Raw genomic sequence first — 14,761 nt, forward strand, 5'->3', positions numbered from 1 at the left:
ATAATAACATTAGTGTAAACCCTTGCGTAAAACTCAATAAAGAGGATTGATAATGAGGATGAGGATGCTGATCCTATAATGTTCGTCTACAAGAAGAAATAGGGCCAGCTTTTTGAACGTTGATCGACTAACATAGACAAAAAACTGAATCTTATTTATCACAAATAGTTAACATATATTTCTTAATAAACTCTTTCTAAATGTTTCTTTCTTTATAAAGTTTCTCAGAGCAATCCCAATTCCCAAATCTAATCACCAAATCAACGTTCTCCTCTACCAGGCACACACTAAACGACAATCACTTAGACACCTGCTGCTCTTCCCAGTCTCTTCCTCAGTATCTTCACTCCCATGTATCTGCATATAAAGCACACAGTAAGCAGAAAGTTAGATCTTGTGACTACGACAGGGCCACAAATTCTACAAAGTTCTCTGATCTAACTAGGATTTTTTCTCAGCCATTTTGTTTTCGAATACGGATAATGTATCCTCAAAGTCTAGAAGATGATCCCCTTTGAAAAATGAAAGAATCTGATGGAATTTAATATCTGAGTAATTTTCACTGAGCAATCATTGCAGTCTCTCTCACTTTTTATTATTATTATTATTATTATTATTATTATTATTTTACCAATGAAATAATATTTTCTTGTTATAGTGAATTATTAGATTTCCTCACCTTCCCATCATCATGACGGTTGCCTGTGGGTTCGTCCCAGGCGACTTGTTAAACGTCGAACCGTCCACCACCCTGAGCCTAGCGGCACCGAGCACCCGGTACTCTCCGTCGACCACCTTCCCGATGTGACAGCCGCCGTGGTAATGCCAAATGGTGGTGACGGTGTCCCTGCAGAACTGCTCCACGGAGGCGGTGTCGTTGGTGTGCTTGGGGATCAGGTTCACGTTCGCCTGCACGCTCATGTTCAGCAGCATCTCCATCGTGTAGGCGTCGTTAACGGTGAGGTCGGCGAAGCGCTTGGTGCGCACCACCCGCTCGATGCTGCGCACCCCGTACACGCACCGCTGGAGGTCCACCGGGTGGCTGAAGTAGTTGAAGGTCACGACCGGGGTCGTGTCGACGTCGCCGTTGACGAGGCGAAGGCCGCCCCGAGAAAGCGGCCCGTTGATCTTCTCCAGTATGAAGCCGCCCTGAAACGCCTCCTTCGGCAGGCTCTTCTTTATCTCTCTCCTGTACTTTTGCACCGCCTCGAGGCTCCTCTGTCCTGGTGGAATCGTCGAGAGCTGCCCGATCTACATATATATATATACACATTGCCATCAAAGAATTGACTGAAATCGTGGAATGACGGAATAATGACACCGGAGATGGACTACCTCGGCCGACATGATGCCGTGGTGGCACTTGATGCTGTTCGGCGACTGGCTAAAGCCGCTGCTGGCCTCGATGAAGACGCCGGGGCGGGTGATGCCGACAGTCTGGATCAGCGACTGCCGCACCGGCCTCTTCGTCGGCATGAAGATGGAGTTGAGCGGGTTGTCAGCCATCCCATTCCCGACGTGCAGGTTATCGATCACTACCGGAATACCGAACTTCTCTAGCTCCTTCCTCGGCCCTACCCCGCTCAGCTGCAGCAACTGCGGGCTGCCGATGGCCCCCGCCGAAAGAATCACCTCGCTCTGGCTCCTTCCGTTGAGGAGAGCCCGGTGGCGCTTGCCGGAATCGTCCTTGAACTCGACGCCCACCGCCGTCGGCCGCCGCCGCCGCCCTTGTGGTGATAATAAACAGTACTCCATTATCACAAGATTCTTATACTAATAAAGTTGAGACAGTACATTAATTCTCACCCCTTCGTTCGAAGATGATCCTCTCGACGGTGGCGTGGAGGAGGACCTTGAGGTTGTCGTTGTTCCCAGCGGCGAGGAGGTCGGCAGCGGTGTGGCGGAAACCGTCCTTGTCGAAGATGATGCCGCCGATCTTGGTGCCGTAGAGGTGGTTGTAGGTGTAGCCATTGAAAGGCGCAAAGCCGGCCTCGAGCAGACCGTCTCGTAGCGCAGCCTGCCACGGCGCGACCTCCGGCCAGTGGACGATCCTCTGCTCCACCCACGGGTACGACTCGTTCACCAGCTTCTCGTCCCACCCCACTGTCTTCACGTAGCTGCACAATCATTTCAAAAAATAAAAACATAGCAATTTAGTAACCACGACTCAGTAAATTCCACGAAAATCTTCTCCATAAAATTCAGAATTCAATTATTTTGAAAAAAAATGGTTGAATTTAGTAAGTACCTTTAACATAATGAATTTAGTATCATCAATTTACATGGGTCCAGGAATAGTAGACATCATTCATGATAAGTAATTAACGATCAGGACCCCTCATTTATCAAACAATTAAATTAAAAAGGTTTAATTAGTTTTAAAATTTAAAATTACTTTTAATTAATATATCATAATTTAAATTATCACTCAACCACCTCTCTCTCCCTAAGTCTAATTTCTTTTGACTTAAGATCTGACTTATAAAACCCAAGATTTTGATTAGTTTGAGCCAATTCATAGCCAGTGAACTGAGGGATCTTGATGTATTTTGATAAACCGATTGAACTGGCCAGCTAATCTGTTAAGACAAAATGCCAACTACCACTGAGAATTAGCAAAACAAAAAGGGTTAAAAAACTAACGTGAATGGACCTTTTTTAGGCATCATATGAAACAAATTAAGGATGCAAATCATATGAAGAGCTTTTTCTCGAGATTTTATCCCTTTTTAGGGTTCAATTGAAAAGTCTGATGTTGCTTGATGGCCTTTTCAGTTAATCATCATAGAAGAGCCAAAATAACAACAGAATTACCTCCTTTGTTCTGTAAAAAATAAAAAAAAAAAAGCTAAAAAATTGCATTACCGTAGACTGGCTCTGGTGTAGAAGCCGGCGTTGATGCAGGTGCCGCCGCCCAACACTCGCGCCCGTGTGTTGATGACGCCGTCGGTGGAAATGAAGGGCTGAGATGGAGCAGAAGGGGAGGTGTCCGAGAGGCCGATGTGGAAGTTCTGCATATGAGAGATGTTGGGGTTGCCGTACGGGGAACCGCCCCGCTCCAGCACCAGCACGCTGTAGTTCCTTGAGAGGGTGGCTGCTAAGGGGCACCCGCTGGTGCCGCCGCCAACAATTATGTAGTCGAATCCCTCCTCTTCTGCCTGCGAGAAGCTGCTCGCTTCGTGCAGGTAAGGGTAGCCATGCTTCACGTTGTTGCAGGAATCAGTACTTCCTGAAATGAGTAAATTCTCCACTGAGATATTTCACCGAATACTTCATGAATTTGCAGCTATGTATATTCTAAGTTTAGTGCGAAGGGTTAAGGGAGCGAATGAGAAAAAGCAGGAAGAAAAACCATACCTTGTGTTGTTTTCAGGGCAGTGAGAAAGAGCAACAAGAACTTGATCCAGAACTCCATCAAGAATACTGGGAAGTCGTCTTCTTCTCCACTCGAAGATGCAGTCTCTGTAAATACGGGTTCGATGCATTTAAGAGAGGGAAAAGCAAATACAAGTCCGATGCATTTAAGAGGGGCAATAGATTGTTCAGTGGCGCATTAAATAAAACTCCGGACGGTGAGCTGGAGTGCAATTGATCATTCATGCTATAAACTTCAAAGAAGAGGCCAGAAGTAGTCTTCATGAAACAAAGAAATTAACAAAAATGATATGCTCCAGATTTTACGGTGAGGTTTCACATCCATGGATTGCTGCTCGATATCCAACAAGTACTTGTTGCTATTTAGAACGTGGAATAGATATACTTGTCGCTGTGGGTTAGGTCTCGCGCCTAAATCGAATGTGATATTCTTGACTATGGTCATGATCTGAAACTATTTTGATTAGCATCATTGTAAGAAGGTGTCAGCGAGCTGGGGATTGGTGAGGAGCCATTTTGAACCAAAAATTCTCCGTCAATTTGACACTCTTATGCAAAAAATGAAATCCACGAAAGGGTATTGTCTGGCTTTATAGTGGCATAAACTTTCTTTTGTCTGACTTTATAGTAGATAAACTTTGTATAATGACTGTTCCCACCGTTGAAAATCTCGGTATCAAAAAAATCCCTAAAGAATTTTTTGGAGAGTGATTTTGACACTCTTCTGCAGAACTGAGATTTATCATTTTTTTTTGGAATCCACCTTAGCGACTTCTTCACGACCATTTATGAGGAGGTAAATCGAGAAATTATAATTGGTCACGACGCAGGAGGGTATTGATTGACTTCGTCAGGATTCGAATCCTTGTCCTCTTATGTAAGTTTGCTGCATCATAACCAACTCAGATAAGTGTTTTGACACTCAATCATCGAGTATGTATAGCTGAGTCCATTTATTTGATAAGATAATAGAATCAAGTCAAATTTAAAATAAATTAAATCATTAAAATGATTGTTCAAATTGGATTGACTCAACGAGACGATAAAACGAGACGATAAAGGAAAAGGTAGAGACAGAGGTATTTTTCACGGTATTCATTTGTCCCATATGCTCTCTCCCTTTTCTTCCGTCCTTCATCCAAATAAACACATTAACCAACGAATCTCTTTTCCCCTTCCCTCTCCTCGCCTGTCCGCTTTTCTTTTCTCCTTTCATCGCAACGATCGAGCTTTAATTCTACTTTGGTCGTTTTACCTATAAAAAGAGATAAAAAAAAAACTAAGGTGGAATTTAATGCCGCTTTTAAATCAATGACAGACGAAAGGAGTGAGTAAAGCGCACTCACACACTTTAATTTCTCCCTCCTCTTTTCTTTTCCAGCCTGATAAAAACCGGGGCACCGCAGTGGCACATGCTGCAGCAGGCCTTGCCAGCCTTCAATTGCTTTACCGCGTCTCCAACTACCAAAGCAAGCATTAAATCGAACACCCTTCCGTTATAAGTAGGCCAGCAAAAGATACCGCCATCTTAATGAATCGACAGTGGATTAGGTTTTTGGAATGATTTATAAAATTAACAAAGTCGAAATAAAAACATTAATCTTTAGCCGTTTTATCAATGATTTATACATGATGTGGGAACTAACAAAGAAGCTCAATTTCAATGCTGAAGTGGTGCAGAACACTTCAAGTGTGGTAAATGCTTCCTCGTAAGGTAGACTAGGCATCGTCTACTTTAATTATAGAAAGTTATGAAGCCGGTTTTATTGGCCGGGTGTTTTCTAATATATCTTTAATTCTTCTTCCGTGGATCTAATTTTTCCAGCAATTTTGCTTATTTGGATAAATGAATTGACACTGTTTCTGAGATTTGAGCAAGCAAATCATTAATTCCGTTCCGGACAAGATGATTTGAACGTGTTCCATTTCCATTTGTGATGTGACGACGACGTTTGTTTGTATCTTGTTGCCTGCTAGAAATACAGCAACAACTTTCTCATGAGTTAATCTGTACGTGTCGATGGATTGGGTAAAGAATAAAGATGGTTCATTGTAATCGCGTCGAGCTTGGATTGAGTCAGGCTAAGGCGGGTTCGCATACTTGACTTGGCCCAAGCCCGAAGTATATCAATAGAATAGTAGTGTGGACCTGCTGCAGGGCCCAAAAGAGAAACGAAATGGAAGAGTGACTTCTCACTCAGCGCCAGCATAAGCATTCGGTTCGGTTTCGCGAGGAGGCGGAAGCAGCGGAACCGAGGAGGATGAAGGAGCGAGACGGGAAGGCGACGGTGGACGAGAGGTACACGCAGTGGAAGTCCCTCGTCCCCGTCCTCTACGACTGGTTCGCCAACCACAACCTTGTCTGGCCCTCCCTCTCATGCCGGTAGGGTAACCATCCTCTCTCTATCTCTCTCTTCTCCGTCGATTTCTTTGGGCTCGGGCCATTTCTAGTGTATGCGGAAGAATCTTGTCCGATGGTTTCGATTTTTGACTTCGGTTGTAGATTTTTGTGTTTTTTTCCGATTTTTTTTTGGTTCCGGACCATTTCTAGGGTTTTGCTGGAAGAGGCTTGTGCGTCGTTTTGGCTTATCAAAACCTTGTCTGGCCCTCCCTCTCATGCCGGTAGGGTAACCATCCTCTCTCTTTCCTTCACCGATTTCGAGAGCATACGGAGGAATCTTGTTCGATGCTTTCGCTTTATGATTTTGGTTTTTGATTTTGTTGATTATTCTTTCGATTTCTTTGGATCCGGACCATTTCTAGGGTTTTGCTGAAGAGTCTTGTCCGTCGTTTTGGCTTATCCTTGTTTGCTAGATCGTATCGAGTGTCTGGGCGAAAACATATGAAAATGGGGAACATTCACCGCGCAGCGTCCGGCTTCGCTTCTGTCTCTCCGTTCAAATATTTTCTGTTTGAGATACGATGATCCAATAATACGTGGAGCTTGTGCCTACATTAGCTTGTTAAAATAGCCTCTCTTTGAACCTTGTGGTGTCTGTTGTCTTCTCTTTTGTATCGTCGTTCGAATCTGTTCTGTATGGAGATGCGATGATTCAGGAATACGTATATCTTGTGTTACATTAGCCTGGTGATCTAGTCACTGTGTCATACTTGTGCTGTGTGTTGTCTTACAATTGATTTTGATCTTGTTTGTAGATGGGGGCCTCAACTCGAACAAGCAACCTACAAGAATCGCCAACGCCTTTACCTCTCTGAACAGGTAAGTGAATTGGAATTGTTTTGTATACTCTGGCTTGCTGAGTCATGCTCAGGCCGTGTTTGATGAATATTCAAATATTGCTTTTGCCTTCATAGTTTAGGTTGTGTTTTAGTTTGTGCAAGCATGCATTATTTTCAGTCAGCCAGGCAATGCCCTTGCTTCCTTTCATATTTAAATTTATCTCGAGCATGATAATGGATACCTGTGATAACCAATCTACATTCTCATATTTCCTAGTTAGTAGTCAAATGTTGCGATTTGAATTGCAATGTCTAGTTACAGTTTTGAGTACCAGATTATTTTATTTTGCATGTCTAGCACTTCTAGTACAAATAATTCATGCAATATTATCAGATTAAACAAATATTCGGGTCTATTGAGCAATCTAAAGCCTCATCCGAGGTCTAAATCAAACAAATATTCTCATCAATCTTTTAAATAGCATATGTAGGTAGTATCAGTTGACCGGTTCCATAGACCACATGCAGTATGAGTGCATATGCTTACTTTTGTTAGAGGAGCCAACAACTCGTACAAATATCTAGCACAGTCAGCTAAAAAGTCATTTCCCCTGGTGATCTTGATACAAACTATTTAACTGGTGTCAAAGCAGAGCATTTCAATATTTTAAATAGCATATGCAAGTGTATCAGTTGGCTAGTTGCGTAGACCATATTCAGTATGCAAGTGCATATGCTTACCTTTGTTAGATGAGCCAACAACCCATACAAATGTCTAGCACAGTCAACTAAAAAGTTATCTTCCTTATGTGATCTTGATACAAACTATTTAACTGCTGGTGTCAAAGTAGAACATAATAGAAAAAACCTTTTACAGATGAATCAACAGTGCATAGAATATCTAGCTCAGTCAACTAGATAACTACTTTTGAAAGCAAAAATGGAGCAAGGATGTTGGATATTATCAGGTAGGATGACAAAGGCTCAATGTCTATGGCATATATGGGCCACATAGATAACCTGATCCTTCCTGTTGAAACTAACCAAATGTGAGCGATTGCATGCGCTATATGCAATGTGGTTCTCTGCCATATATGTTGGTGCTGTATAGCAACCATTTGGCTTGATTTTTACAAGACATCTATTCATAATTAACCTTAGTTGCTAAACTAAATTACTTTGAATTTCCATCTTGTTCCCAACTTTTTGAATTCAGCTCTTGGTTATTGCAAATGCCAGTTGCAATTTTGTGAATTTTGCTCATTAACATGCAAACTGTTGTTATACTGGAATCTCATTATGCATAATTTATTACCTGTTATGTTGCAGACTGATGGCTCTGTACCAAATACTCTTGTCATAGCAAATTGCGAGGTTGTCAAGCCAAGGGTAGCTGCTGCTGAGCATATCTCCCAGGTCTCTATATTAAATAGATTATTTTTATCCTGTGCTTGGTTTGTAGAAAGTTTAATCTTCCAAATATTGTGAGACTATTGCAAGAAGCTTGCATTTTATAGTTCAAATCTATTGATGTATACGTACATGTGGTGCTACCAGTTTTAATTTCAGTATTAGGTTTTCTTTTGCCAGGTCAGGTTCCATGACAAAACTAGTGATCTTGTAAAAAGTATTATTTGCCAATGTGATTTATTCACTCTAAACAAAATATGAAAACAAATATTCTTGTTTTTTTTTTTGCATGTTAAATGAGGTTTTACATGCTTTGTTGCTGAATGTGATGCTGATGCTTGTAGTTCAATGAGGAAGCCCGTTCCCCGTTTGTGAAGAAATACAAAACAATTATACATCCAGGGGAGGTATGCAAAATAGTCTTTCTTTTTTATCTCCATTCTACCTTAGCCACTGTACATTTCCAATGAAATATTTACTAAACTTAATTTTGTGGAGCTTGAATATGAGTCTTAGTAAAGCGAGTTTTCTGAAAGTGAATCTTGATCTGTTATCTACAATATGAAAGAATGAGATCTCCTGGTTGTCATGTGAAAGGAGCCCTAGGGCCACACTGCCAAAAAAATGGTATATCACTATATGGTGACAATTATTATAGTATATCATTTTTCTATCACTATATGGTGACAATTATTATCTACTGGTGTCTTTAAAAAAAAACTGTTAGGTTATCTAAGTCTGAGTTGGTTATACAAAGAGAACCTGTCTTGATTGCTGCCTAGCTTAGAGCAATAACATTATAGCTTGAGTTTTTTACTATGGTTTCCAAAGCATGTCAAAGTTATTATTATGTTCTGTTGCGAAAGCTGTTGTGTCAATTGATGTCTTTAAAAAAAGGCTGTTAGATTACCCAAGTCTCTGAGTTGGTTTTCAATTATACTGAGAGAACATGCATTGATTGTTCCCTCGCTTCGAGCAATAGCATTGCTGCTTCAGTTTTTTAGTGTGGTTTTGAAAGCATGTCAATTTATTATTATGTTATGTTGTGGCAAATGAGGTAAAGAAAGTTGTTGACCTCAACCATATAACTGCCTTGATGCTATTTGCTGATTATTTATGCACAGCATACATGATCAATACTCAATATTTGAGATTGATGTTGTATCTCTTCATCAGTCACTAGCATTTCATGCAGGTAAACAGAATTAGAGAGCTTCCTCAGAACAGCAAAATAGTTGCTACACATACTGACAGCCCTGATGTAAGGAAAATTTGTGATTCAAATACAAGGAAAATTCACTTTTTGGCCTATCTTATTTCTGATATGTTTTTGAAGGTTCTAATTTGGGATGTTGAAACGCAACCAAATCGCCATCCCATGTTAGGAGCTGCTGAATCCCGTCCAGATTTGGTCAGTCAATAAACAGAAGAAGTGCTTGTTCATACTGCTAATATTGTTGATTTTCCTTTTGTCATGGTTGATTAATCAAGGTCTCTTACTGCAGATATTAACAGGACATCAACAAAATGCGGAATTTGCCCTGGCTATGTGTCCCACTGAACCATTTGTGCTTTCTGGAGGTCTTCACTCATTCTTTTAGTACTACATTTACATGATCTTAGTATTTGCTCATGCCTTTCATTTGGAATGAGCTTCAAGATGCCAACTGCTATTTTCACATGCGATAGCATTTTAATCTCTCAGTTAATGATTCTTTAGATATTTATTTACCATTTTGTCCACTTAAAGCCCTTGGTGTGCTTGTTATGTTTTGCCCTTTCTACCCATTGTTTTACATTTTTTTAGGCCTTAGTCATTGTTAATTGTTTTATGAGTCTTAGAATATATGAGTTTAGTCCCCACATAGGACATTATGTCTATGTTAGATATTTATATGTGAGTGTGCTTATGCTTATTCTCTTTTTGAATTTAATAATACATTCCCCCCCCCCCCCCCCCCCCCCCCCCCCCCCCCCCCCCCCCCACCACCCACCACACACACACACACACACCCCTCTCTCAACTTAATTTCATAGCATGCTTTTGTTTGAATTGTGTTAAAACGAAGAGAAGGGAAGGAAGTAGTTCAGATTAAGGAAAAATGGGTCATGGCATCTAACTTTCACCATATTTTATCTATCTTGTTTAACCGGGCAGAATTAAAAGAAGGAAATAATATTTATTTAGAGTCTGGATTTTTTTTTTCTTCTTTTGTAAGGGGAAGTTGAGGGGTTTCAGTTGACATAACCTACCCTATTACATGAGGTTCTCTTTCTTACTCCATTGCCATTTCTACAGCAATCTCTCTTTGCATTGCCACCCTATCTTGGTTTCCTTCATTTATCTGTTCTCCCCTCCCTTCTCCCTTCTATATGTTCTCATGTCTGAGCCATATAGCTTGGAGTCAAAGTCATTGCAGTTTATGTTTGCTACTGCTGTCAATGGTGATCTGTCACCTCCTTGGGTGACATGTATAGTTGCAGAAAGACTCTTAGCTTATCAATGCTATCATACAAGAAGAAGACTCCCATAAATTGGATTGGAATCTTCATCCCAAGCTTTGTCGATATATTATGCAATATGCAAAAAATGGTTGATGTTGTTGTAGATTGATTTCCCCTTTATTATTATCTTTGTCTTCATCCACTAAAAGGCTGCCTTTTAGTGCATCTGATTCATGAATTATTCTAATTTTGCAAATTCTTTATTACATAGCTAATTTATATATTTTTTGTGTATATTCTTAGGAATTGCTTGTTGCATCAAATATTCTCTAATATTGTTATTTCATAGTTCTTTACTGATTCTGTTTAGCTTCATACTCTTGGTCATCACTGATAGTCTTCATGTTACTAGCATGAGTTTTGAAATGCATATATTTTTTAGGGAAGGATAAATCAGTGGTCTTGTGGAGCATACAGGACCACATTTCTTCTCTTGCAGAATCATCTTCAAAATCTCCTGTCTCGTCAACACCAAATTCTGGTGGTAAGTCATCCATTAAATCTAGTGAGAAAAACACAGAAAGTCTTGGACCAAGAGGTGTGTACCAAGGTCATGGAGATACTGTTGAAGATGTCCAGTTCTGTCCATCTAGGTAATCCTGTGATTAGTTTCTTTAATTTCATGATGATTGATTCTTGTATGGTTTTCGCCTATTTTCAATTGTTTAGTCCTACTGTATCCTTTGTAGTTTCTGTTTCTCTCCCTTTTTTGCTCTTTACATGTATGTGTGGGTGTCTGCCTTTCTTTTTATGTGTGTGCATACACCTTACTTGATTAGACATTTTGCCCTTTTGTGGAAAGACATAAAAATTGTTTCTGTGTATTGCATTGTTCTTGCACTGACAGTGCCTTATTTTAAATATGTTGAAGTGCACAGGAATTCTGTAGTGTAGGCGATGATTCTTGCCTCATTCTATGGGATGCTCGAGTTGGTACTAGTCCAGTTGTCAAGGTAATAATTTATTCTCGTTCCCAAGAATCAAGGTAATAATTTATTCTCTTTCCCAAGAATCTTGATTGGTTAACGTTCTGGTAGACTTGCTCTGTTCAAATAGATGAATTGAAACTTAGATGCAATTAAATAGCTTAGAATTAGATCACATTGCCTTTTAATTCTTAAATCATGGTTTCATGGTTGTGCGAGGCTAATAGCATGACAGGCACTAACCTGCATGCAGCTGGGTCCTACTTCCATGTCTGTGTCTGTCATGCTAGCTTTTCATGCTGAGTATCATTTCATAACTAAAACTGTTCTTTTTTAAGTTTTTCAATGTAGGAGCAATTTATTCACCTCCTTATATTTCAGGGCTTTGAAACACATTCACGATGACTGTTTTGTTACATTTAACATGTAAATTCTCTTACTGTCATGCCTTGCTTGGGGTTGATTTGTTGAACCATATACATCACTCAGATGTGCATAATCTTAATATATTTGGTTGGATTTGATTCGATATGACTTTATTTAAGCACATAATCAATTCAAACCTGGACGTCAGTCTCAATTGATCCATCTGGACTCTATCCCACACGAAATCTTTATTGGCTTTACAGTTTACTGACATTCTCCCTCCTTGATCTCAACTCAAACAAGCCCTTCTATATTTTACTTATACAATATGTAATACATTGTACACATACAGAAGCTTTATCCACATGATACAAGCTATACACATCATGACATCTAGGTGTGACATCCGACCATCTAACGAGCCAATGCACATAACACCTATCATGACTTCACGAGTCACTTGAACTTGACATCCTTGCATCTAAAACACATTTTAAATCACAAGATTGCCCTTCAACTATCAACCCAATTGAAAAGGGGGTGGGATCCTACCTTGTAGACACTGTGCCTAGCCAAGGATTGTCGAATATGATAGATCAAGTTGCAGATGCTGAATTGCTATGATTGTTCATGTGAGGTGGTAAGTGGCTTCAGCAGAGAAAGGAGCGGCGGTAGTTTGAGCAATAAGGAGGGGTGGTGGGAGAGTCAGGTGTTAGGTCATTGTTGAGGAAGAGGATGATAGATTGGATCTCTGACAGAGGGAGAAGGCTGTTGGCTGGTCTAAGGAAGGTGGAAGAGACATTGGCAGCAAGTAGGTTGACAGAATGAACTAATAAAATTTTTTTCCCATATACAGTATTAATAATTATGTATCAAACTCTAGGTCTCTAGGTCTCTAATAAAAAAACTAATAATTAAATTGTTGATCATATATTTTTCTCTAGTAAAGTGATAACATGACCCAATAAACCTTAAATTTAATTAGTTAATTTTAGTCCAATTTATCATTCAATTAACTAATTAGTCATGCCATATTAGTTGATTAGAGGCTTGGCCAAACACTTGCAGATATTTATTTTCGTCCGCCGACTGTATACTTATTTGGGTCTTATGTGCCAGGTTGAGAAAGCTCATGATGCTGATCTTCATTGCGTCGACTGGAATCCCCATGATCAGAATCTTATTTTGACTGGGTATATGTTAAACATTTTTTTTGGATCTTATTTGGTATCTGTTAGTCTTCCTCTTATGGTATTTGTGTATAGACATGATACTTCTTCTGTGAGTCAGTGATTAATGTTTGTCCTTGCTATTATGTACAATAATACTTCATCCAGATCTGCTGATAATTCAGTTCGTATGTTTGATCGCCGCAACCTTACTTCTGGAGGTGTTGGGTCACCCATCCACAAATTTGAAGGTCACAAAGCTGCTGTTCTTTGTGTTCAGGCATGCTCTTTTGTCTGTCAATGTTGATTTTAAAATTCTTATTGAACTTTTGAACAATTTTAATGCAATGCATGGCCCTTTAATTTTCATTTTTTTCCTTAAAAAACATTATTTCAGTGGTCTCCTGATAGAGCATCAGTTTTTGGAAGTGCTGCGGAAGATGGGTTTCTCAATATCTGGGACTATGAGAAGGTACTTGTTTATTGCCTGAAAAGTCATTTTGAAGAAAGACTTCATGCATATTTTGGATGATTTTGGCAATAATCTTTTAATGATCAGAACCTCTTTTTCTGACGTGTTTATTTGCTGTACACTAATGCATAGCAACTGATGGGGGTAAAGAGGAAGCTTTACTGTTGATTTATTCTCCATTTTTTCTGATGTGTTTTCCGTTGTTATCTGTGAGCATTTAACTTTTTAGTGCTTTCTATGAATGTAACCTTTTCTCAATAAGTGTGTATTCAAGGTTTTTGCTGAAATGATGTGTAATTCTTCACATTGCCTGTGGTTTCCTGATTTAGATTGGTAAGCAGAAAGAACATGCTGGAGTAAAAACACCCAACGCGCCTCCTGGTTTATTCTTTCAACACGCGGGGCATAGGTATGTGCATTACTTTTGATTTTGAATTAAATTTTGAAGCTTCTGCTCTTATAAAAGGCTGTATAGTCATTTTCTACCTACTAGCTTGTCACTTTTTATGCATAGATGTATAGCACGTGGTTGGGAAATACGCCCTTAGATTTCTGACCCATATGGCGGTATTATGAAAAAACAGTTTCCTAGATTGATGCAAATGTAACATGTTTTAGCATTTCGTTTAAACACAATGATGATGGAACAACTGTCTCAGGACCCACCCGAGCAAAGTTTCTCATGTTTATTTTTTTGTGAAGTGTAGTTGTGCAAACACTTTTTTTTTACTATATATATATATATATATATATATATATATATATATATATATATTGTTACTGTATTGACGATTCTGTACCATTTTCCGGAGCACTTCAGAGATAAAGTGGTGGATTTTCATTGGAATGCATCTGATCCATGGACTATTGTTAGTGTTTCTGATGACTGCGGAAGCACTGGTGGGGGTGGTACATTGCAGGTAAATGCCTAAGACCATTGTTCTAGGGAAATTTATATTACTTTTGTCTATAACGGTGACAGGATCATTTTCTCCCCCATTTTGTGATTACTTGTAGATTTGGCGTATGAGTGATTTGATATACAGGCCAGAAGAGGAGGTTTTGGCGGAACTGGAGAAATTCAAAGCCCACATATTGTCATGCTCGCCAAAGGCCTAGATCACAGTTCCCCATGTTACTTGCATCAGGATTGGAATAGTGATGTAGATTTGGATCAATGTTTTTTATCGTACTCTGCGGCTTTTGAAATACTGTAGAATGTTAGATGGAACGGCCTTGTTATTTATGAATGTTTGCGCATGACCGAATATTTTAGATCTGGAGTTGAGAGATTTACTATGCCTTGCTGCTCTTCTTTCTTGACTAGGCAAGCTTTTGCAGCCAGCTGAAGCATGAAA

The 14,761-nt window shown here is 39.7% G+C and overlaps 1 protein-coding gene and 1 pseudogene across 1 annotated transcript; one reads left to right on the forward strand and one right to left on the reverse strand.

Annotated features, from left to right (window-relative positions):
* Positions 1–276: 276 nt before the first annotated feature.
* LOC141836520 (protein HOTHEAD-like) lies at positions 277–3,485 on the reverse strand (annotated as a pseudogene).
* Positions 3,486–5,550: 2,065 nt separating this feature from the next.
* Positions 5,551–14,682, forward strand: LOC141836523 (WD-40 repeat-containing protein MSI4). Its single transcript, XM_074724033.1, has 15 exons — positions 5,551–5,758; positions 6,532–6,595; positions 7,885–7,971; positions 8,310–8,372; positions 9,161–9,226; positions 9,302–9,376; positions 9,471–9,546; positions 10,853–11,063; positions 11,342–11,423; positions 12,882–12,955; positions 13,100–13,211; positions 13,329–13,403; positions 13,733–13,812; positions 14,224–14,323; positions 14,421–14,682. Exons 1-15 carry the CDS (start codon positions 5,637–5,639, stop codon positions 14,520–14,522), a joined length of 1,389 nt encoding a protein of 462 aa, XP_074580134.1. The 5' UTR covers positions 5,551–5,636; the 3' UTR covers positions 14,523–14,682.
* Positions 14,683–14,761: the final 79 nt, after the last annotated feature.

Source organism: Curcuma longa, chromosome 10 (genome assembly GCF_044706935.1).
Source record: "Curcuma longa cultivar G26 ecotype Majalengka, Jawa Barat chromosome 10, ITB_CL_G26_1.1, whole genome shotgun sequence".
NCBI classification, from domain to species: Eukaryota; Viridiplantae; Streptophyta; class Magnoliopsida; order Zingiberales; family Zingiberaceae; genus Curcuma; species Curcuma longa.